This window comes from Balaenoptera physalus (assembly GCF_965194825.1).
Source record: "Balaenoptera physalus genome assembly, chromosome: 7".
NCBI classification, from domain to species: domain Eukaryota; kingdom Metazoa; phylum Chordata; class Mammalia; order Artiodactyla; family Balaenopteridae; genus Balaenoptera; species Balaenoptera physalus.
Window position 1 is genome coordinate 97437756 of NC_138886.1, and position 25417 is coordinate 97463172.

At 46.3% G+C, this 25417-nt stretch overlaps 2 protein-coding genes and 1 long non-coding RNA gene across 5 annotated transcripts in view; 2 read left to right on the forward strand and 1 right to left on the reverse strand.

The window, feature by feature from the left end:
• The window catches only part of FAM120A (family with sequence similarity 120 member A), a 103597-nt gene extending 94629 nt beyond the window's left edge, over window positions 1-8968 (forward strand). For both annotated transcript variants that reach the window (XM_082469610.1, XM_082469609.1), the window contains 3 exons: window positions 242-383; window positions 852-948; window positions 7058-8968. In XM_082469610.1, coding sequence (XP_082325736.1) covers window positions 242-383; window positions 852-948; window positions 7058-7369 — 551 coding nt within the window. In that variant the 3' untranslated portion in view covers window positions 7370-8968. The remainder of the gene's footprint in view (window positions 1-241; window positions 384-851; window positions 949-7057) is intronic.
• On the reverse strand, window positions 8540-21901 carry LOC309664565. The gene is made up of 2 exons (XR_014265933.1): window positions 21829-21901; window positions 8540-10742 (listed from the first exon to the last, which is right to left on the reverse strand). It is a non-coding gene; the product is annotated as an uncharacterized lncRNA (long non-coding RNA).
• A 269-nt stretch (window positions 21902-22170) lies between these two features.
• PHF2 (PHD finger protein 2) overlaps window positions 22171-25417 on the forward strand; it is a 94357-nt gene continuing 91110 nt past the window's right edge. For both annotated transcript variants that reach the window (XM_082469607.1, XM_082469608.1), the window contains exon 1: window positions 22171-22438. In XM_082469607.1, coding sequence (XP_082325733.1) covers window positions 22341-22438 — 98 coding nt within the window. In that variant the 5' untranslated portion in view covers window positions 22171-22340. The remainder of the gene's footprint in view (window positions 22439-25417) is intronic.

The following is a 25417-nucleotide window of genomic DNA, read 5'->3' on the forward strand; positions in this document are numbered from 1 at the left end:
GTTCTTTAAATAGCCAACACAGTTGTCTTACTTTCAGGTGTATTTTTAACAACAGCTTAAAAATAAAACCATTAAAATCAAACTTGTGCACATAGATAGTTCACATAATAAACAAGTCTTCACAAAGCAAGAGAAAGGGGCTTCCTATGAAATGGAAACCACATTTGAAAAGAAATTGCTTGCTTATTTCTCTTTGCTAGTCCTGTGATTGTAAAGATTTTTTTCATCTACTTTTGTGCAGGACTCCAACCTATACCTTCTCAGGGAGGGAAGCTAGAAATAGCCGGCACTGTGGTTGGCCACTGGGCTGGGAGCAGACGGGGCCGTGGAGGCCGTGGGCCTTTCCCCCTACAGGTAGTTTCTGTTGGAGGACCAGCAAGAGGGTAAGTTCTGAACAATGAAAATGTATTTGTATAAACTTAAAAAAACAGCCTCTTACTTGTTACTTTAATCATGAGTTTACTAGGAACATTTTTACATCATTAAATACATTCTTCTTTCACATCATTCTTAGTGGTTGTATAGGAATCCATTATATATAGCATTATGTAATTATTTAAACCATTATTAAATAATTATCCAAAAATTACTCAATTAACCATTTTTTAATGTTTTTAAAAAATCATTTTTGGAGTGCATTATTTTTAAAATTGAATACACTGGATATATACCAAAAAAATAAGATTGATTACTTGGACTAAATCTTTGGCGTGACCATGATTTAATAAAGTTTGTGCTTCCTATAGCATAGACTAGACACCTTTAAATCCATCTGATATTATTTTAAATGTTTAAATGTTATCTGTAACAGATTCAAGTCTGCTTGTTTTCGTCCTCTTTTATGTGTTTAGGCGTCCAAGAGGAGTTATTTCCACTCCAGTGATCAGAACATTTGGAAGAGGTGGAAGGTACTATGGCAGAGGCTATAAAAACCAGGGTGCGATTCAGGTAATAACACAACATAGTGCTAGTACCAGTTCACTCCTGAGTGCCTGATCGTCCCAGGCCAGTGTTTCAGTGCCTATGTCCAGACAGGAGGGGTGTCGGAATGTGTCTGTAGCTATTGAGCTTCTAACACAATAGCGGCACATGGTGCTTACCAAATGTACATTCCCTCAGACCCAGATCATTTTAGCATCACTTGTGGTAAAGAGAGCATGATCTCGTGTTCACATGCTGTACATAGGAATTTAGCTGAGAATAATCCAGGAGCTATTAATGCTGTTTATATTATAAAACATTATGTAGGTAAATCACATTTAGGATTTAAAAGAAAATTGTGACTTTAAATCCTGGAACAGTGCATCTTTTTCTCCTCCTGGACCATCGTGACTAGCTGTTCCCTGAAAGGATCAGCTTATGAGAAAATAAAGTCACGTCTGTCTTCATGAAAGAGCTAGAACTTTCTTCAGCTTTGGATATTCTATTTTAGGACCTGGATTCTGATGAACTTCCCCTTGAGAACAATCTTTTAAAAACACCAGTCAGGCCTAACAATGTATTATGTTGTCTCACTGAATTATAGCGTTTAGTCAAAGTACAGTTTTTTCCCATAGTGTCCTTGTAAACATTAAGAGGAGTACACTCTTGTGACTCATTTATTAATAACCCATATTTGGAAACTTACTTGGCCAAGAGAAAATAAAACTTCTGCCTTTGCCTGGTGATCTTAGCGTCTTGGTAGCTTCTGTTTTGATGAAATACATCAAGCAAGTCAAGTGCAGAGGCAGTCTCTTTCCTGAAAGCAGGCCCAGGCAGCCCCTCTTTGCAGCACAGCATCCAGCAAGGGGGAGGTACTCAGCTCATTCTGGCTCTCCTGTAGCCCCACCCTGACCTTCCTCAGCCTTCACCAAAATGCCCTTTTGAGCTAGAGGCACTCTCAGCCTCTCGACAGGTTTACAAGAGGGAGGAGAACTTCATTCTTACTGGTTCTCCAGAGCTCGTCCTATAATAATGCCTCTGGTTGTACGTTATGGTCATACATGGTGGATACAGGGACCTTTCCTAAGCTGGTAGTGGGGAATATGTGTCCCTATGTTGCTTAAGCACTTTTATTTTTATTTTAATATAAAACCTAGATACCAAAAACCACACACACACACACAAATGTAGCTTAATGAGTTATAAGTCAAATAGCCATGTAGCCATCACCTGTGTGATGAATAGCATTTTCCCAGCCATACCAAGAGCCCCTCACGGGCCCAATCCCGACACTAACCTCCTGCCTCCCTCTGCACAAAATAACTACAACCCTGGAGTTTTACACTCAGTTATTTCTCCCTTGTCTGTTTCTGGTTTTATCACTCACATGTGCGTTCCTAGACACTGATGTTGAATCGTGTTCATTTTCTTATAGTTTGCTATGTCTTCTAAGTCTCTCTGAATCAGCAGGCTTCCCTCCCTCCGTTTCTTTTCCTTCATTTATCTATTGAAGGACAACCCAGGTTATTTCACCTACAGACTCCTGGCTTTTGCCGAGTGCACACTCACGGTGCTGTTCCCCATGTGGCTCTGACCTTTCTTGCCCGCTGGTAGCTGGATCTGGATGCTGCATCGGACTTCAGTTTGTCCCTGTGGCAAGACTGTAGTGTGTGCTTTCATGTCTGCTTATCTATTTTTATGTTAGGACCTGTTAATCCATTCATATACTGCAGATTGCAAAATGAAGATATTCTCATTCAGTCATTTCTTCTTCTTTATTTATTGGGGTATTTTTATAAAAAGATGCTTCCCATTGCTTTCTGTTTGGTGCCTGCGTATTACAGCCCTTACAGGAACTAGGTCAACACATGGTTTTTTGTAGCTCACCTCACCCATCCTTGGCCACTGAGCCCTTTGCCGTGACCTCTAGTCTTCAGTAGCTTCCTATCTGGTGTATCACCCAGCCCAGCAGACCAGTGACAGTCGTTTCTCTTAGTTTCTCATTTTCTTTAGTGAGAAATGGCATTTCAAGTAGGAGCACCAGTGGACCCTGGCTGCCATAGGGTCAGTCATGGTTCCTAGTGTTCTGTGTACATAGACACACAGAGTCCTGTTTCTTTCTATATGTAAACACACACACAACCGATATGCCTTTTTATTGTATTTTTTAAAGGTATGATTCTCATGAATTCACAGTGATGTTTCCAGTTCAAACTGAGGACTATAGGCTTTTATTTAGTCTCATTTCTGTTACATCTCTATGTTCTTTCTTCTACACCAAATCACCATTTCTAGGCTTTTCCTATGAACAGAGCTAGAGGGAAAAGGTGTACACATCCACACTCACGTATACTATGCACACACAAACATATATACATGTAATCTGCTGCTTTTTTCCTCCCTTATTAAACTGACTCTTCTTATTCAAATTTAGGATTTCAGGAATTTGACTTAACCTTTACTGTTTTATATCAGTATGTCTTTTCTTCCCTTCTGAGAATCTTGGTTCCTAAGAACCCGGAGGATGATTAAATTAGAACATCCCATAACTCATTATTTACTTCATCCCACATTGCATACACAGTCTGCTAGGAATAGCTAATTCTTCCATCAACAGCACAATCACTGAGAACAATTAAAAGAAAATGTTGGTATATGCTTCCCCCATTTTCCCCCGTCATCCTCACGGTTTTGAAAAATAGCTTTGCCACTATGGTCTACATTGTCCAAAGTATACTCCTTTCAGCCACATTTGTCCAGGGTTCGTAGATAATTGTGTCCCGTGCCCCACCAGCCTTGAGTCTGCTGGTCCATTTTGTCCCTCTAAGGCTCTTTCTTTAGTGGGTTCCTAGGGAAGACTTAGGAAAACAGTGTTTAATTTGAAAACAGTTTATTTTCCTAGCAATTAGAAATACTGGTTCACATCTTCTCAAGTGACTTACACATTATATGATTTTCCTCTGTTATAAAGCTTTGCTGTTAAAGGCTAATAATAATTGAATTGTCTTTCCCTTTGAAGTCATTTGCTGTTTTGGCCTAAATGCCTAAATTGTTTTCGTTTTTCCATCAAAGTTTAGTGACATGCCCTGCTGCTGGTTGTTCTTGGTCAGTGCACTCAGTATGCAATGCTTTCTTTCCAAATGCAATTTCAAATTTGTTTTATGTCAGAAAATTTTCTTGAATTACTAGTTTTTCATTTCAGTTCTTTTGCTTTGCTTTGTTTTCATCTCTGGTGCTCCTGTTGTACTAGTCCTTCTGGGTCTGTCTTCAGTGTTTGGCATACTCTTGATTCCTTTTCGTCTCTTCCTTTCTTTTTTGAGATGTAACTCATATACTATACAATTCACCTGTTTAAAGTGTATAATTCAGTCTCTTCCTAAGGTCATATGCAATCACCGTTAATTCCAGAACATTCGTCACCCCAAAAGAAACCCCTTATTCATGAGCAGTCATACACCCCACCCCCATGGTCTCTGGTGGATCTGCTTTCTGTCTGGAGTTGCTCTCTGTACATTTCATGTAAATGCACGTGTTGTGCCCCATACCAGGACTTCATTCTGTATTATTGCTGAGTGATGCTCCATGATATAGATGCACTACATTTTGTTTACTTGTTCATCAGTTGATGGACATTTAGATTGCTTCCACTTTTTGACTATTATGAATAATGCTGCTATGAACATATATGTACAAGTTTGGTTTTTTTCCCCCCGGTTTTATTGAGATGTAATTGACACATAATATTATATTAGTTTCATGTGCACAGCATAATGATTCGATATTTGTATTTATTGCAAAATGATCACCACAATAAGTCTAGTTAACATCCATCACCACACATAATTACAAATTTCTTCTTCTTGTGATGAGAAATCTTTTAAGTGATGAGTATATCTTGTGATGAGTATATCTTTTAAGATATACTCTTTTAGCAACTTTCAAATATATGAGTACTGTTAACTATCTCTTTTAGCAACTTTCAAATATATGAGTACTGTTAACTATACGAGTGTTGTTAACTACTGTTAACAACTTTCAAATATATAAGAGTACTGTTAACTGTTAACTACACATTTTCAATTCTCTTCGGTATGCATGTAGGAGTGAATTTCTGGGTCATATGGTAACTCTGTGTTTAAGCATTTGAGGAACTGCAAAACTGTTTTCAAAATGGCTGCACCATTTTCCATTCCTATCAGCAATGTATGAGGATTCCAATTCTCTACATGCATGTCAACATTTGCTACTATCTGTTGTTGAGTTTGGCCATCCTAGTGGGTATGAAATAGTATCTCATTGTGGTTTTGATCTGCATTTCCCTTTCTTCATCTCTCTGATTTTAAAAATTTTGTTCTTTCACCTTCAGGTACTATGATGTTTATTTGGTGTTGTTTCTTCTAGTTTAGTGTTCATTTCTCGAATTATTTTTTCTTTATTTTAAATTCTTCCCAAAGTTTTTCACCTCACTTTATGGCTTTTCCTGGTTTAATCTGTGCTCCTCTTCCTCAACCTGTCCTGTCACAGCCTGCTTTAAAATCAAAGGAAGCAGTCTTGGTCTTTTATTGACATGCCTTTCTGATGTATTTCATTGTCCTTAGGGATGTTGTTCGATCTTTTATTGCCATAATGTGTGGATTCCTTGGTACTTCCTGTTGCTTGTTTTTAAGTGAAAGTAGAATTCTTGCACCTTGAGAAGGACAGATGATGAAGGGCAGCTTGTTTCCTAAGAGTCTCTGGCCTTCCTTTCTCTGTTGTTGCCATCCTGATGGGGCCAGTTCTGATACGATGTGTCAGTGGGACAGAGGAGGCAGTGCTGCCCCGTGCTTGTGGTGCATATAGTGGTGGGGGACTCCTTGCAGTGGCCTATGCTTATGGGAAGAATTAGCTGTAGAGAGAGGGAGTGTCTGTTTCCAAACAGGTACAGACTGGCTTTCTTTCTTAGTCTTCCTGCATCCTTCATAACTATAGGGAGGTTCCCTAATAAGCAGGCACCTCAACACATTTCATGTAGCAGGCACCCATGGGGAAACTGCTTAATCACCACTGGCAATACTCTGCCACAAGTGTGTGTTTAGTCTGGCAAGTGGACTTTTCCTCGAGAGAGTGAGGGTTTTGAGATTTGAAAACATGTAATTGAAGTCTTCAGTATTATTTTTCTCCGCTTCTTGGCCCTCCTATATTTTTATATTATGCTTCTCAAGGTTCCAAGAGAATGACAGTAGTATTGACTTCTAGAAAAGTTTACATGAGTGTTTCTGAACTATAGGATTGAAAACTAAAATGAGAACAGTCCTTCTGGGTCTGTTGAACAGTCCTTCTGGGTCTGGGTCTGTGTAAAATTGAGCCCAAATGGGGAACATGGTAACCTGTGGTGTACAAGAGGGTGTCTCTAAAGTAAGGGTGATAGGTACCTCCAGTTCCACTGTATATAGACTACAGAGTGGATAGAGTATATAATAGAATGTTTAGAGTATAGAAAACTTAGATGACAGAATGGATAGCATATAAAATAGAATGTATAGAGTGGATAGATTATAGAGTGTATATGGACTGTAAAGTATAGAGAGTACAGTTGACCCTCGGACAATGCCGACTCTCTGTGCAGTTGAAAATCCACATATAACTTTACAGTCAGCCCTCCTCCATATCCACAGTTCCACATCCGCAGATTCAACCAACTGTGGATCATGTAGTACTGTAGTATGCGTTTATTGAAAAAAACCCGCATAATGGCGGACTTGCGCAGTTCAAATCCATGTTGTTCAAGGGTCAACTGTATAGAGAATGTATAGAGTATATAATAGAATATATAGAGAATAGCTTGCATAGAGTATGTAATAGAATGTAGAGTATACAATAGTATACTATATAGTATATAGAGTATACAATAGAATATGTAGAGTTTAGAGAATATAGATTATGGAGGATATAGAGTATATAATGGAATGTATAGAGAGTATACACAGTATAAAATGCATAGGGTGGAGAGTACATAACAATGAGAGACGCAGCCATGCACTCGCTGTGTTCTGTTCTTAAATCTGCAGTGAGTGTCATCAGGCCTCAGCTGGTGTCTCCTCTCTCCCGCTGTTTATCAAAAACTGCCTTATCGCTTGCTGTGCTTCATTTTAAATAGGGCAAGCCTCCTTATGCTGCTTCAGCAGAAGAAGTGGCCAAAGAACTGAAGTCGAGATCCGGGGAATCTAAATCCTCCGCTGTGTCTTCAGACGGGTCCCTGGCTGAAAACGGAGCGGTGGCTGAGGAGAAGCCGGCTCCCCAGATGAATGGGAACGCGGGCGACACCAGGGCCCCCAGCCACTCGGAAAGTGCCTTGAACAATGACTCTAAGACGTGCAATACAAATCCTCACTTAAATGCACTAAGTACAGACAGTGCTTGCCGTAGAGCTGATGCTCTGGAGGCAGCTGTCTTAAAGAAAGAAGAGTAAACTTATTTTTTATAGAGGGTGAAGGATGCTGGAAGGGTAAGGATTTAGGAATATCTGGAGAGAAAGAGAGCCTACAGTTATGTACATTTTTTCCTTTCCGTAAGAGAAAAATGAGGACTTTGGAAATTCGGATCCCTCTTTGATATCAGAGATTTAAACAACACATTTTTAGTTTTAACCAGTTGTAGTCAAAATGCTACAATAAAACAAAAAGAGAGAAAGAAAATGAAGAGCATTTGACTCCCACACTTAAAATGAAGTACACACAAAGTTTAAACTGGTTAATGACAAAAGCCTATAGCTGTGTTTCTTGAACTATAAAGAAAACAAATTTTGGCAGTCTTTAAGTATATATAGCTTAAAATATCATTTTTAGCATTTGGCACCATATGTATGCCATTATCTTTGATTTTGCATTACTGTTCACAAGAAAGCTTTGTCTAAGGCTTTGATTTTATGATTATGAAAGAAATTAGGCACAACCACAGTTTTTCTTTCTTACTTAAATTTCATCACTGTTGATGTGGTTCTTTTGTGTTAAAAAAAAAAGTGCAACTATCAAAACTGAAAAAACTATAGAGTAATATTGCCGTTCTGCTGATTTTAAATATACAGTACATCATACATACTTTACAAGCAAGTTAAATGGAGATAAAGTTGAAATCATAGAAGATGCAAATGACCTTTCAAAATCAACACACTGTGTTCTGAAACTTTTCGTGACTTAATACCATGCATCTGTGATCAATGAACTATGTGGTTTTGAATCGGACGTAGACCATTAGTGCTACTACTTGAGCTAAACTTCTGCATGGTTCATAATTTTTAAAGTGTGTAGTTAATATTATGCATGTTATTGTCCTTTCTTCCATTCTTACCAGTATGTGCCCATTTGCAAAACAAAAATGCTAATAATCAGTAATAGTCCTATAAAAGATGTTAACTCTGTTTAGTCATTGACTGATCTTGCTCTAACCTTAAAATTTTGTGATTATTGACCTCTGTTGCATTTATTCTAAAACCCCCCAAATTATCTAGCTGTTTCGAATATCAACATTACCCTGGTGTATTCACTGCTGTATGCATTATTGTTCTTTGTTGCTGTTTTATGCCTTCATATTAGCAAAATATGAAATTCTGTGAAAAACAAAAAAAAAATCCCTTTGATCTTTTAAAAAAAAAAAAAAAACAACCCCCCCTTCTGTAGCAGGAAACAAATTGCTTGTTCTTGAGAACTTTCCCATCAAGAATTTAGTAGAAGCAGGTATACTTATATCATTTTGATGTTTTTGTTAATGTTTCCAAACAATGTACTTTGAAATCAGAATCACTTCTTATTCGTTTTCATATAATTCTCCTGATGCTCTTCATCACACATTAGTGATCAGAAATGAGATGTAATTCCCCAATCCCTGCCCGCAAGACCTGAGTAGGATCTTACTGTAAGTTGAAGGGAGTTTTGCCCTAACTCATGGATTGTGCAAGAATGAACTGCTGTTGGGTTTGACTGATTGTAGATGGGTTGTGGTGTGGTGTATCTGAAGGCTATTGAATGCAACTTACAATGCTTAATAAAAATCTTTATTCTTTTAGTATAAAGATGGTACGGCTTTTAAATTCCTTGTAAAAACATACATTTTACTGAGGTTTAATTCAAATTGAAACAGCTACTGAAGAGCTTAGTCAAATAACCAAAATTTAGAAATATTTTGCCCATTGCAGGGAATTCCAGGTTTCTAGCTCTAAAGAAACATATGTGGTCAAAATGCAAGTTATGCTGATGTCTGAATTTCATAGTTACAAAAAAACATTCTCTGATAGAGCAGGCTTAGAAATAGAAATTTAATTAAAAAAAAAAAGCCCAAGGAAGAAATACATTTGATCTTGATTAAACCGCTTTTTTTTTTTTTTACCAGATCCATACTATATTCAGATTTGTTTCGTTTTTACTTAATGTCTTTTTTTGTTCTAGTATCTACCACATTATATTTAGTTGTTATGTCTCCTTAGGCTCTTCGTTCTGACATTTTCTCAGACTTTCCTTGTTTTTGGTGACCTTGTGACAGCCTTGAGGAGTAGTCAGATATTTTGTTGAATGTCTTGTAACTGTGATTTGTCTGATTTTTTTTTTTTTTTCATGAGTGGACTGGGGTTAGGCTACATAAAATTAACATGCCTTATCACCATTGATAGCGACCTTGATCATCTGGCTGAGTTAGTGTTGGTCAGGTCTCTTCACTCTAAGGTTGCCAGCCCCTACTCCTTTCCATACTGTGCTCTTTGATAGAGCCACCATGTGGCTCACGAGTGACTCACGAGTGGGGAGTCATGCTTTAGTTATCTAGTAAATTATTTGGAATTCTTGTGCGTGGCAAATTTGTCTCTTCTCCGCCATTTCCCCATATGTTTTTACATCATTGAGTTCTGAGTGCTTAGCACAGGACAGGGGTGAACGGTAGGCATTTAATACATTTTGGTCCTTGTTTTGTGAACATCCATTGTAAATCTCTCACATTCTAATAACACCTTCAATGATGATGCTAAAACAGGACGTGCTTTTTTAGAAGCACTGTTCTAGGTGTTTTAGCTCAATTAATGCTCACAGCAATGCTATCAGGATGACACTGTTATCACCACCGAAGGTTTTTAACTTATTGGAGGCCACACTGCTAGTGAGCGGTGGAGACAGGGTCTGAGTCCGTGCCCTTTGGAGCCCACGCTCAGAGCCTTTGAGGCGCCCTTTAGTCCATCATGCCCCTACACATGGCCCGCCCAGCTCCTCCGGAACCGCTTCTCCGGGAGGTGCGGGGAGGTGGGGCTGTGTCCCCGCCTCCGCGGGGTGGGCAGGAGGGGAGTGGCCACACGGGAGAGACGGGGGCGGAGGGGGCGCTGTTAGAAGACGTGTTATCAAAGACGCTGGGACTGCGGGCGCGCGCTCTCGGCCGGGGTCGGAGAGGGGAGGGCCGTCTCAAGGCCCCGCCCGCCCGGCCTCCTAGTCAGAGGAAGACGCGCCCGGGATGCGCGCTTCCGGCCTTGCGTGGAGAGGGGTGGGGCCATGCGTAGGGCGGGGCAGGGCGGGGCCTTGTGTAGGGGAGGCCCGTTCCTCCCTGCGCTGACGGTGCGCGCGCACCTCTTTCCTCCTACCCTTGAGGCCCGCGTTCCGCTGCGTCCCAGCGCTGCTACCCAGGCCAGGCGCGAGGCGACCGCGGGAGGTCGGCGGGGGCCGGTTCGGTGTCCACACTGCCAACTCCTGGGGCCGAATTCCGCGCGCAGACAGCTGACCGGATCCTCAGGGACCGCGAGAGCTGGGCCGGGCTCCCTACACGGTCACCAAGATGCTGACATCGAAGATTTCAAAGCTAAAAAGAAGGAGCTAGAAGAAATTGTTCAGCCAATTATTAGCAAACTATGGAAATGCAGGCCCTCCCCAAACTGGTGATGAAGAACCAGCAGACAAGGATGAGTTGTAGACACTGCTCCGCTAGTGCTGTAATATTGTAAATAACTGGACTCAGGAACTTTCCTTAGGAGAAAATTGAGAGAACTTAAGTCTCGAATGTGATTGGAATCTTCATCTTGGAGTGGAGTTGAAAATGCTATAGCCCAAGTAGCTGTTTACTGCTTTTCATTAGCAGTTGCTCACATGTTTTGGGGTGGGGGGCGAGGAGGAATTGGCTATCATCAAAAGTAGGTGAAAAATCTGGGTTAGGATGTGTGTTCACCTTGAAAATGTCCTATTTAACAATTGGGTCATGTGCATCTGGTGTAGGAACTTTTTTTCTACCATAAGTGACACCAATAAATGTTTGTTGTTTACACTGGTCTTACAAAAAAAATAGAAAACCCTCCAGTTCTGGGGCTGGGCACCGGCACTACATGTCCCTATAGCCTGGGAGCCACCTATGCCTCTGTGGGACCCACCACGGTCCCCGGTCCCCGGGGCTGACGAGGCACTGTCCTGAGTCAGTTTGTTCCAAGCAAGCCCTGAGTGTTCTCCTGGTTCTGACAGGTGTGCAGACTCCAAATGCTGTTAACCCTCTATTCCTACAGGCTGTGGCTCTGGGATTTGGAGGAAATAAAGGAAGCACCCACACCTCTCCTCCCTGACACTTGTCTGGTCAATCGTGTTGGCCCCACCGTTCCTCAGGGACGTAGGTTCGAGCTCCTCTGCATTCGTATCATGCTCTGGTCCACAGTACCAAGGGCCACGATGGCCCCCCAGTCCTTGCTTGCCCTCATTTTGCGAGGCAGTGGGGAGCAGGGGGGGCTTCCGCTTTACACAAACCTCAATTCCAGTGAGGACTCACCAGCACGTTTAATCCAGTGTCAATTGCAAACGCCTGTCAAGCTTCCTCCGTTGGAATGTCTTTTCAGGGAGGGTTGTATTCTCAGTGCCACCGGCCCCTACCCCCAGATGCCAGCAGTGCCTCCGCATTATGACAACTGCATGATGCTGCCCTTCCCCTTCCCCACCGCCCCCTCCTCTCTGGAGCAGGTCCTCCCCGCTGAAGAATAACCCTGTGTTTTGGAGAGGGGATAGGGACGGAGGCACAGGCCTGGGCAGGAAGCAAAGGGAGGCCGAGGACACCACGCTTGCTTGGGGACAGGCTGGCCATCTCTCCCACGTCACTAGGATCACGGGGGATGGCCTGAGTGGCATCCAGAAATAGGCGAGGGACCAGCAGCTGTGCGTGGCACTCTGGGGCTCGGGACTGAATTCTGACCCCAGCGTTGCTCCTAGGACAATTCACATACTCTCCTGGGCTGATGGTTTCTTTTCCCTTTCTTCCTTTTTGAAAAATAGCTTCTACTGATTTTTTTTTTTTTTCTGGTTTCAAAAGTAATATGTTTATTGTAGTAACTTTAAGAAATACAAGTAAACAAAAAAAAGAAAAATCACTATACTGTTAATATTGTTAATATTCGTAATCACCATATTGTTAATATTTGGCCTCTATCTTTCATTTTTCTATGTAATATATAATTTTTTTTGCAGAAAATAAACCATTACACATGTTTTGTAACATTTTCTCCCCACCTACAAAATATTTTATGGCTCTTTCTCTCTACTATTTCATGTTCTGCCATAGCCCCACGATTCCACGGGTAGCTGCACCATGAAGTACCTGCTTGCCCAGTGTGGCTGGACATGGCTTTACTTTGGCATCCCCCAGTATTGATGGAGCATCTGTGTTGGGTACTGCCCTAGGCCCTGAGGCTCAGAGGGCATCAAGGGCCCTCCCTTCATGGGCATTTACAATTGGGGGCTGGGGGAAGTATACATGTGTACAAATAAGACTATTTCAGACAAGAAAATGAGGAAAATAAAACGGGGTGATGGTTCCGAGGCAGGGAGGGCCTCTGGGATGGGGGATGAGAAGGATGGTGGTCTGTGGGAATGAGGTCAGGCTTAGGCCTGGGGTAGGAAGCAGTGGATGGAGAGAATTCATGAGTGAGAGGGAAAGCCAATGATGCAGGGTGAGGGTTCTGGGCATGCTGGTGGCCCTTCAGAGGTTGTGACCAGTCTCCAGGTGGTCACAGCCTGGGAGGCATGCACACCCTACAGGTGGTTAGCATTTCACCAGAAGGACTGCCTAAGGGTGGGATGTGAGGGTAGGTTGTCTTGGTCCTTGGTGCTGACCAGACCCTGACTCTTTGCTAGAAGGACGCAGAAAATGGTTTACTGGTTTTCATCTGCATTGCTTCGATTGCCAGCGAGGGTGATATATCCCTTCTTAGGTTTACTGTGCCCTCGGTTTACTATTTTCTAATTGACAGCGAACATCTAATGCCCTGGCTCTTTCCTGATTCCAAAATCCCAGGCCAAGGCAAGAATGTTAAGAAATAATTCAGCAGTTGTACCCTCATCCATATGATTGCCTGCAAGGACAAAGAGTTTCGGACACCTCCCTCCTCGTCCCCCCTCTTGGCCTCAGAGGGAGCCTGTTGCCACACTGGGTGCCAGTTCTTTCCTGATGTAGGTGTCCTCAGGAGTAGCTCTCTCTTCCAGGGAACTTATTCTACCCTCAGATTTCCTGAGAATTACTAATTTATTACCCCCTTTTACTCCTTAATCCCCACTTAGTCGAATGAACCTTGCAGAGACCACTTTGCCTGGAGCCCTGTCTTTGCCTTGCCCATGTGGGCCTAGGCTGTTGAATGCTTGTCCTCTGCTCCTTGCTCTATTAGCTTCCCTAGCACAGACTGGGCCACAGATGACCCGAGGACCTGTAGACAGGGCCAGAGTAGCTCTGCACTAGATGCTTCACCCTGTGCTATGGGCTGGACTGGGTCCCCTCCACTTTCACATTTTGGAGCCCTGACCCCAGTCCTTCAGAATGGGACCTTATTTGGAAATAGGGTTATTGCAGATGTAATTAGTTAGGTTAGGATGAGGTCCTGCTGGAGTGGGGTGGGCCCTAACCCAACAAATCTGGTGTCTCTATAAAAAGAGGAAATTTCGACACAGAAACAGATACGCACAAAGGAACAAAATGGCCATGTGAAGACTGGACTGATGCTACCACAAGCCAAGAAGCTACCAGAAGCTAGAGAGAAGCTTGGAGCAGACCCTTCTTGGGGCCTTCAGAGGGGGCATGGCCTTGCTGGCACCTTTATCTTAGACTTCTGGCCTCTGGAACCCTGAGACGACACACTTCTGTGGTCCTAAGTCACCCAGTGTGGTACCTTGACATGGGAGCCGCAGGAAGCTGATACGCTCTGCATGGTGCCGTCCTGTTAAGTGCAGACTGTACTCTGCCCAGGGGTCTCTGAAACCATGGCAGGGGGCGGGCACCACCACCCCAGACCCTTAGCTGGGTGTGACTTAGCTCTGGCTGCATGTGTTTCTTTTTTCTTGACACCCAGAATAGTGACTGGAAATGGCCCAGGCAGACCTGAATGTGAAAGGTTCTACCTGGAATGAACCTGCCTGGTAGCAAGAACTATGGCCCTGCCTCTCAGACAGATGGAGGCTGATTTCAGGCTGAGGGTCTCGTCCTCACTTGGTATCAACCCAGCGACCATGTTGGATCCTATACAAGTGCTCCCAAACCCATGCATCTGGGAAGAAAGATATTAGGTCTTCCCTGCTTAGAGAGATTCCTGGATCTCCGTCAGTCCTTCTGTCCACCTGTTGGTCATCTGGGTCTACTGGGGCTGGCGTTGTGCTTGTTGCTGAGGACTCAGCCATGAGCAGAATAGAGACCTCTCTGTGCTGTGTCACTTCACCTGAGTGGACAGTCATGTGGAAATGCAACGAGAAAAAATAAACCCATGTGAAAATGCAACAGCAATGATAATATGCTCTATGAAGGAAAATGCAGAGGAAAAGAAGAACTTACTATGGTGGAGGAAGGTGTCAGGGAATCCTCTGATGAATGACCTGGAAGCCAGGTGGGAATTACCCAGGCAGAGTTTGAGCTGCATCAGGGTAGGTACCCTGGTTGGCCTTAGCCTGCTGCATCTGGCAGGCACCGGCACCCATAGCAGACCTAGCCAGACCTCATCGCGCCACACCCCCTCGTGGCATTTGTGCATGTCCATCCCTGCAGACCTGAGTGACCCAGTGTGGGCTATAGGAGGGCCACCCTGGTCCCAGTTTGACCAGGATAGCCTTGTTTGCCCCTGTTCTGGTATTTTATTAATAGCACCCTTTTGGATAATAAATTATATGGTCATCCAGCTGAGTGAGTTTGGTCTACAAACTCACTGCTTCCAAACATCACAGGGCCATCCTAGAGATGGACAACAAGAAGGGCACACTTTCGTACCCATCAGAAAAATCCAGAAGGCTTTCAAAATTCCTGTGGCTTACTGTTCATTTCAATTGGTTCTGGTTCTGATCACCATGGTCCCAGTAGCCCAAGAAGCTCTTAGAATTTTCTTTGCATTCATCATATGGATTCATCTGATACAAACGCACGCATCCAACCTTGAATTAGTTATGTCCTTTCTGACATCTCCCCGCAAGACAGTTATTAGTTTTCTGTCTCCTGCTCTGGCATATGAGCTCCTTGGAGGTAGGAATGGTGTATGCCTTGTTCACTGCTATAACATCTGCAGTAGTTGTGTGCCAACACATTGGATAACTAGATTAACTGAACAAATTCTTAGAAACACACAACCTACCAAAACTGAATCATGAAGATATAGAACATCTCAATAGATCTATAACTATTTAGGAGATTGAATCAATAATCAAAAACCAAGAAAAGCCCAGGACCAGATAGCTGCGCTGAATTCTACAACACATTTAAAGAAAAATTAACACCAATCCTTCTTAAACTCTTCCCAAAAACTGAAGAGGAGGGAATACTTCCTAATCCTTTCTTTGAAGCCAGCATTACCCTGACAAAAGCCAGACAAAGATTCTACAAGAACAGAAAACTACAAAACAATATCCCTTGTAAACATTGATGCAAAATCCTCAACAAAATACTAGGAAACCAAAGTCAACAGCATATTAAAAGGATCGTACACCCTAACCAAATGGGATTTATTCCTGGGATGCAAGGATGGTTCAACGTCCTTAAAATCAAGAAAAAGACCCCAAAAAACAATGTAATACAGACCACATTAACAGAATAAAGGGGAAAAAATAATCATCTCAATTGATGCAGAAAAAGCATTTGACAAAATTCAACACCCTTTCATGATAAACAAACAAACAAACAAAAAACTCTACAAACTAGGATAGAAAGAAACTTCTTCAGTGTAGTAAAGGCCATATATGAAAAGCCCAAACCAAACATCATACTCAATGGTGACAGACTAAAAAAAGCTTTTCCCTTAAGATCAGGAACAAGAGAAAGATGCCCATTTCACCACTTCTATTCAGCGTGCTATTGGATGCTCTAGCCAGAGTAATTGGGCAAGAAAAATAAATTTAAAAAGCATTCAAATTAGAAAGGAAGAAGTAAAATTATTTCTGTTCATAGATAACATGATCTTATGTCATGTAAAATCATCAAGATTTGGGAACTCTAAAGATTCTACAAATAACTGTTAGAACTAAAAAACAAATTCAGCAAATGTGCAAGATACTGAATCAACACACAAAAATCAGTTTTGTTTCCATACACTAAGAGTGAACAATCCAAAAAGGAAATTAGGAACATAATTCCACATACAATAGCATCAAACAAACAAAATACCTAGGAATAAACTTAGCCAAGGAGGCAAAATATCTGTACACTGAAAACTTATATAAAACATTGCTGAAAGCAATTAAAGAAGATACAAATAAATAGGAAGACATCCCATGTTAATGATCAGAAGACTTACTGTTGTTAAGATATCAATATTACCCAAAGCAATCTACAGATTCAACACAATCCTTGTCAAAATTCCAATAGCTCTTTGTGAAGAAATGGAGAGGCCAATCCTCAAATTAATATGGAATTTTAAGGGGCCCAGAAGAGCAAAAACAATCTTGAAAAAGAAGAGCCAAGTTGGAGGTCTCACACTTCCTAATTTCAAAACTTACCACAAAGCTACAGTAATCAAAATAGTGTGGTACTGGCATAATGATACACAAACAAACCAATGAAATACAATAGAGACCCCAGAAATAAACCCTTGGCCCATATGGTCAAATGATTTCTGACAAGGGTGCAATGACCATTCAGTGGGGAAAGGAGTGTCCTTTCAACAAATGGTGCTGGGAAAACTAGATAACCATCTACAAAAGAATTAAGTTGGACCCTTACTTCACACCCTATACAAAAATTAATTGAAAATGGATCAAAGTCTTAAACTTAAGAACTAAAACTACAAAACTCTTAGATGAAAACATACAGTGGAAAGCTTCATGACACTGGATTTAGCAATGGTTTCTTAGATATGACATCAAATACACAGGCAACAAAAGGAAAAAACAGATGAATTGGGCTTCATCAAAATTAAAAAATTGGGGGCTTCCCGGGGCTTCCCTGGTGGCACAGTGGTTGAGAATCTGCCTGCCAATGCAGGGGACACGGGTTCGAGCCCTGGTCTGGGAAGATCCCACATGCCACGGAGCAACTGGGCCCGTGAGCCACAATTACTGAGCCTGCGCGTCTGGAGCCTGTGCTCCGCAATGGGAGAGGCCACGATAGTGAGAGGCCCGCGCACTGCGATGAAGAGTGGCCCCCGCTCGCCACAACTGGAGAAAGCCCTCGCACAGAAACGAAGACCCAACACAGCCAAAAATAAATAAATAAATAAATAAATTTATAAAAAAAAAAATTAAAAAATTGTGTGCATCAAAGGACATGATCAATCAACAGAGTGAAAAGAGAACCCATGGAATGGGAGAAGATACTTGCAAATCATATATCTGAGAGGGGATTAATATCCAGAGTACATAAAAAACTTCTACAACTCAACTAAAAGCAACCAACTCAAAAAATGAGGAAAAGATGCGAATAGACATTTCTCCAAAGAAGGTATATAAATAGCCAATAAGCACATAAAAAGATGCTCAACATCACTAATCATTAGGGAAATGCAAATCAAGACCACAATGATCATGGAGTTTCAGCAGAACCAAACTGCTGCCGTTAAAAACTATTATATTGAACTATACATTGAGAAATCAATCAAAATAAAAATATTTACCTCAAAAAAAAACCCACACACACACACACAAAAAAACCCACAATGAGATACCACTTCCCACACATTAGGATGGCTATACAAAAAATAAAAACAAACAAACAAAAAAACAAATCCAAAACCAGAAAATCATGTGTTGATGAAGATGTGGAGAAATGAGGACCCTCGTGCACTGTTGTTGGAAATGTAAAATGCTGTAGCTACTGTGGAAAACAGTATGGTGGTTCCTCAAAAGGTTAAAAATAGAATTACCATATGATTCAGCAATTTCACTTCTGGGTATACACACAAAAGAAGTGAAAGCAGGGACTTGAACAGATATTTGTATACCCATACTCATGGCCAAATAGTGGGGACAACCCAAGTGTCCATCAACAGTAAGCAGATAAACCAAATGTGGCATAGCCATACAATGAAGTATCATTCGTTCTTAAAAAGGAAGGAAATTCTGACACATACTACACCATGGATGAACCTTGACGACATTCTGCTAAGTGAAATAAGCAACACAAAAGGACAAATACTGTATGAAGACACTTATATGAGGTCCCTAGAGTAGTCAAATTCATGCAGACAGAAAGTAGAATGGTGGTTACCAGGAGCTGGAGGTAAAGGGTAATAGGGAGTTAGGGTCAGAATTTCAGTTTGGAAAGAGGAAAATAGTTGTAGAGATGGATGATGGTGATGGCTGCACAATATTGTAAATGTACTTAATGCTACAGAGCTGTACACCGAATAACGGTTAAAATGGTAATTTTTATGCTGTGTATGTTACAATTAAAAAAAAAAAACAAAAGCCCTGTACCTGCAATTCAGTACACTTTGTTGAGTAGTAGGTGAGTGAATAAACACATACTGGAAGATACTGCTTGTCCACTGGGTAATGAGGTGAATAAAACACGTCTTGTCCTCAGATGCTCACTGCAGGGTATGCAGCACTGCAGTCGTGCTTCACCAGAGTGCCAGGGTGGAGGGGCAGCACATGGCCTTGTAGTTTGGAAGCCCACCCCCCTCACCCCTACAGCATGCCAGGCTTCTTGGGGTGGGTGGTGAGGTCTTGATGCTTGCACACACACATGGGTGCTGTGTCCTGGGGAATGGGGCAAACTTGGGAGACGGATGCTGAGGTCAGGGGCCGACCACATGGAGGGGCCACTGAGCTTAGTGTGGCAGAGTGCTAAGGCCACCCCTATTCCTTTCTGGGTCCTTGCAAGTAATTTCCCTTTGCTTTCCTTCCTCGACTCACCCCTTCCAGGCCTCTGCTTCCAGGTCACCTCAGGAGTTCTCTGCCTCTGCCCAGCCCCCACCCTGTGCCAGTTTCCCCAGGCACTGTGGTACCCAGACCACTATATGTGTAGCTGTCTCCCTTTACTGCCATATGATCTCCACAACACTTGGGGCTGCTGAGTGCTCCATGGCTACAACACTGCTCAGCACACAGCAGATGTTCAATATATGTTGAAGTAAATGAATGAGAGAGAGGGAGGACATAGAGATAAGGCAGGTTTTCTAATGGGGGATAAGAGGGAACTCATTGGGAGAAACCAAAGAGAGGAAGAGTCTGGGACCCATATTGAGTCTTATTTTAGTTTGTAGCTGGAAGGCAGCCTTGGAAGAGCTTTGAGTAACAGGAAAGTATTTCAGTGGACACTTCCAGATGCAAGTGGACACAGCTGTAGACAGGGGAGTCCTGGAGGGCAAGGAGTGGAGGTGGGTGGCGCAGGGTAGCCAGAGCCATCCCAGAGGTCAGCAGTGAAGGACTAGGGGTCAAGGATGGGCTCCCATGCCTAGTGTATGTGCTCAGGGTGCCCTGGGAGGTGACAGAGGGGCGGCAGCGCAGGCTCAGGCCCTGGAGAAGTCTGGGTTCCTGGCTTGCTCCTTCCTCTCACTAGCCAGCTGACCTCCTCCATGAGGCATTCAACTGCTTTGGGCCTCAGTTTTCACTTCTGAAAAATGGCACCAGTACTTTACCTCTCTCTGATACCTGTTTATATACCTATCTCTAAAGTGGCAGCAGTAACACCTAAGGTGTCAATGTGAGTGCTGAGTATGTAATAATCACTACCCAGGGGGTATGCTGAGTGCTTTATAAGCAGCTGGGTGAGTTCTGGTCCACGTCTGAAGAACTAAGCACAGTGCACTCTACCTGGTAAGCATTTGACAAATGCTGGGTACCTACTATCATTATTTGTAAAGTAGGAAATGGAAGTGTCAGAGATGGGGACTGCCCACAGTCAAGTTGGTCTCCAGAAGTTTCTGGCTTCGATGGATGATAAGTGGGGGGTTGTGGACACTGCTAGTTTAAGTGCTTCTGTACTGCCATGGGGGAAGGTAACTCAGCAGTGCCCAGGCCAGGCTCTTCTGGGCCTCCTTGCAGACTTTGATCTGCAGGCTGAGTACTGTTTATCTGCACCAATTCACATTAGGGTGTTAATTGTGGACAATGCTTAATAGTCACTCCCTTTCCAGAGCCATCCAGGTTGTCACCAGGAGGAAGGACTCTGGAGGTGAGCGTGACAGCTAGAATTCAGGTTGGAAGGCCTTGTGCTCCAGATCCTGGGCAGCTCACCAATGTGTGAGAGGGTGAGGGAGGGAGATAATCCCTTTCTCCCCACTTCCCCCTTCTCCATCTTCTTTTTCCCACTCTCACATTGTCCCTCCCAGCTAAGGCCCTGCCCTGGTCATTGCTGAGGCTGCGGTTGAGGGGTCACCTGTAGAGGGAAGGCGGCTGACAATGTGAAGGCAGATTTTGACTCAGCAGGAGGGAGAGCTGCCTACAAGTGGAGCAAGTTGCCCTTAGCAGCTGTAGGCCTCAGCTGAGTACCTGTCAGGGATGCTTCTGTGAGGTGAGCTGAGCCAGGTTTCCTGCCCCAAGCCTGGAATTCTGTGCTTGTGGTGGCCAGCATCTCCTAGCACCATGCATATTTTGCTTAGGGAGGGTGGGGAAGACCGACAGAGTGAGGGAGCACAGACAGGTTCCTTACTCTGAATTAGGAGCCAGCTCTGTTCTAGCATCCTGAAATGATCACGGATGCCCAAAGGATGCAGCAGCTGGGTAGGGGGCAGGGGAGAGCCTGCTACAGAATGCCTTGGGAAAAGATCCCTCAGAGCCAGGCCCCCTCCCCCTCTCACACTCAACAATTACCCTGACCACCACAGGTGAGGAGGGAGGACCACTTTAGGGCAAAGGATGCTGGGCCCAGAGCAACACTGCAGCACCTCTCGGTTCCCCCCTCCTCCTATATCCTTGTTGCCACCAGCAGAACTCAGCAATTTGGGACACAGACAGGAGGCCTGGGACCTGCTGTCCTCCCTGCACCTTAGGTCTCACAGGCCTGGGGGCTCCCTCCAGGGCTCCTGGGCAGCTCAAATTCCAGGTAACTCCTTTCTCTTTACAGAGCTGACCCGTGCCAGCATGCTCCCGGGTCCCCTGAATTCTGTCCTCTGAGGACTGAGCATCAAGATCGTGTGAGGGAGGGTGGGCTGTCCCCAGCCAGGAGTAAGGGGGAAAGGAAAGTTGTATTCCAGCCAGAAACTCAGTCGGTAAGGTAGGAGGGAGGAGGGAACAGGAGGAACCCCCCACCCCTGGCTGCCCCCTGCTCCGCTGCTTATCAGATGAAACTTAGAGCCAAGTAGTTGCTCCTCGGCCTTCTTAACCAGGAAGGACGTCGTCCTCCTCCTCGGGGGTCTCACCTCACACCCAGAGGGTCTCCCAGACCTGCCTTCCCCCTGTACCCTCAGTCCACCTTCTCCCCGGGGAATCCCCCTACCCACCTTCTTCCAGATGACAGTCTACTAGCCCACCTTCTCCCCTGGAGGGGTGTCCCAGTCCACCTTCTCTCCCTGCAGGTCCCCCGACCCACCTTCTCCTGGCAGGTCCCCCGGTCTCTCTTCTCCCTCAGCAGTGTTCCCCCGGCCCACCTTCTCCCCCGGCGGGGTACCCCGGCCCGCCTTCCCCGCGGTCCCCGGCCCGCCTTCCCGCGGCGGGAGCGGCGGCCCAGGCTGGCGGGCGGAGGCGGCGCCACCCGGGGCGCTGACGTAGAGGCCGCTCGGCGGCCGGGGGTCCCTTCGGTGGGGCCGCGGCTCTCCGCCCGCCGCCCCCGCGCGTCCATTCCCTTTTGTGTCCCGCGCGCGGCCCGTCCCCCGCGCACACTCGCGCCCTGCGCCCCGCGGGCCAGCGGGCGGCTCCCGGCGCGGCCCTGCACCGCGCGCCCCGCTTTGTGTGGACGCGCCGGCCGGGTGCGCGCGGGCTGTAGTGCGCCCCCGGCCCCGTCCCCGGCCCCGGCCCCGGCCCCGGCCCCCGCCCGGCCCGGCCCGCCCGGCCCGACCCGGGAGCGCAGCGCGGGCCGAGGGGCGGGCGGGCGGCGCGGCGAACATGGCGACGGTGCCCGTGTACTGCGTCTGCCGGCTCCCCTACGATGTTACCCGCTTCATGATCGAGTGCGACGCCTGCAAGGACTGGTTCCACGGCAGGTGAGCGCGCAGCCGCCCGGCCCCGGCCCCGGCCCCCGGCCCCCGGCCCCGGCCCGGCCCGGTGAGCGTCCCGCAGGCCCCCGCCCGCCGCCTCCCGCCGGCCGCGCGCCCTTTTGTGCCCGGGGCGGGGGCCGGGGCTGGGCGGGCGCCCCTCGCCGCCGCCGCTCACAAAGCGGGCCCGCGGGGGGCCGCGGGTGGGGGCCGGGCCGGGAAGTTGGGGCGCCCGGCCGGCCGGGCCGCCTGACAGCGGGGCCGCGGAGGCCGGGCTCCCGAGGCCCAGGCCCCGCGTCCGCCGCCTCCCCCGCGAAGTTGCAGGAACTTTCCCCGCGCGGGCCCCGGAGAGGCGCGAGTGGCGGGTTCGGACGCCGGCGGGGCTGGGACGGACGTGGGGCCCGGCCAGGTGGCGGCCGAAGCTCCCACCCTCCGCCGCGGCCCGGAGCTCCGGCACCTCGTCCGGGTGGACGGGACCCCTGCCCGGCCCCAGCAGGGCTCCTGGACCCGGCCGGCCTGCATGTCCCCGGGCGGGAGTGCGGGTGACAGAATGGTGTCTCTGTGTGGGTGGGGGTGTTGTGACTTTGCCGCCTCCTCCCTGGCCATCACATTTCCCCATTCCCCTCCTCTCTGTTTTCAGACACAGGCCCACCCTGGTTTTCACTTGACCTTATGCTCTCAGAGGAAGATGGGGTGGGGGGAGATAAAGCTTGGCCTTTGCCTGTGACCATGACCTGGCCCTGTGCCGAGTTTTCAAAAGCCCGAGGCCCCTTCCCACCCAGAAGTAAGTGGAGGAGGAGGAAGAGGAGGTGATACTGGTGCCCAAACTGCTCCAACAGGTTCTCATGTGTTTGGGCCTCAGCGGGACCGCCAGAGGCTGGCCAGGGTAGTGTGCTCTCCTATGCTCCAGTCTTAAACCCAGCAGGAGCAGGGCTGGGGGCAGGAGATGGGTGTGTGGTGGTAGGTGGTCCCTCAACCCCCAGAGAGGAGAGCCTCCCCCTGGCTTTAACTGTGGATGGGCCAGTGGCCCTTAAACATGGACTATGGTGTCCAGTCCTGCCAGTTTACATGTGGGGAGCTAGGCAGCCAGATGTGGCAGGGCTCGCTCAGGTTGATCAGCACCAGGCCTGATTCCCAGCTCAGTGCCTGTGACAGTGACCCCAGTGAGGATGGGTGGGACTCCATGGGACAGGGACTCCCACTGAAATCTCCTGGGCTTCCTGGGCTGCCTTCCTGTGGATGTCCAGGGCTGCAGAGACCCCACAGAGCAGAGGAGCCTGGAGTGTGAGCGCTGGGCTCTGCCCAGAACACTGCTACTATGCACACCCACCAGTTGGCATCCTCTCAGAGTTCATGGCTGGATCAAGGGTGAGAGCTGCCATGTGATCCCTCATGGCTCCTCAGTTCCAGAGATACTGAGAAGCGGGCCCTGAGTGCCCTGAAAGTGGTAGGGCCTCTCCCTCCTCCCCCACCCCTACCGGGGACCTGCAGAACTCCCTAGGTGCCCAGGCTGGGGGAGTGTGAGGGCCTGGGAGGACCCTTGTCTGGCTGCCCAGGGGCCCTCTCCTCTGGGTGGGGAAGGCAAGACCAGTTCTCAGCTAGACTTTGAGAAGGGAGGTAGGGGGTGGGAGGAGTGGAGGAGGTAGGGAGAGACCCAAGAATGCGGGGCAGGCAGGGGAAAGGGGCTGAGGGCTGGCCTGAGGGGCTGGTGGCATTTGCTCGATTGGCTTAGGCAGAGGCAGGGAGAAAGATGCGTCCTGACAGCTTAAAGGGGATGTTTTTGGGAGGTCTTATTTCTTTATTTCTTATTTTTCATGTGAGGTCTTGGATTTGATCTGATATACGCACAGATCATTTTGATCAGCACAGATTCATTTCCACCTATGTGGGGTCGCCCTAGGGTCTGAAAGGGGCTGTGCTTTCCCCCTGCCATGGGGCACATCTTCTCTACATCTAATCAAGGGTCCCTTACGGAAGTGAGTGAGCCCTGAGGCCAGAACACCTCCTGTAGTCCTTAGTCCCCTGGGTGGCTCAGGGGAGGTGCTGTGATGGGGGAACACAGGGTCAGGGGTTGGGATGTTTGTGGGCAAGGCTGCATGTGGCCCTCACAGCCCTGGGCAAACCCCCCACCTCTCTTGGCGTGGCCCTTCTCCACTGTGACAGGAAGGTGTGTGAAATGATCCACATGTTTCCAAATCTCCTGATGTTCCTGGATGGATGGCCCTCCGTTCTTTCCAGACCCGTGTATCATCTGTACTGTTGTTTACTTCATATTCAACAGCTCAACTCACTTTTTAAAAGTTTGAACACTTTGTAACTTTTTATTTTGAGAGAAGTTTAGACCTAAAGAAGAGTTACAAAAAAGGTACAGTTTCCTTCTATCTCACACCCTGCCTCCTCTGAAGTTAACATCTTATCAAATTATGCTGGAAGCATGGAAACTGAGGCAGAAACACTAGCGCAGTACTGCTAACCAAACTCCAGGCCTCGGGCAGATTTATTTAGGTCTAGGACCCCATTTCACTCTTGTGTCTCCTTACTCTCCTGAATCTTTCTTTTCCAAGGAAACTTCATATCATTCCCTGAAATAGAACATTAGTATAACTTGCCATAGACAGTACTTGTAAAAATAAACATAACTGTGAAAGTAACAGGCTCCCTCTTGTTCCACCTGTGACCCCTCACATCCCTACAATGCACCCCATTTTGGATGGATTGGAAGGGGGTCTCTGAGGTTACTTTCACTGGCAGTGGCCACCTCTTTGCTGGTAGGACTCTAGCAGCATCTCCGGCTGAGATCGTGGTCGGGGCAGTCCCCTTCTAGGGGAAGAACCTGCTCCCAGAATGTGTCCACCTTGGCAGGAAGCCTTGAGCACCCTGACCACCCCTCCTGGCATTCTCTGGGGAGGTCTTTCCGCTGGACTGTGCTGGTACTCATTCAGCCAGGAAGTCAGGAGCGCGTGTTCCACCCCATCTTGACCATGGCTA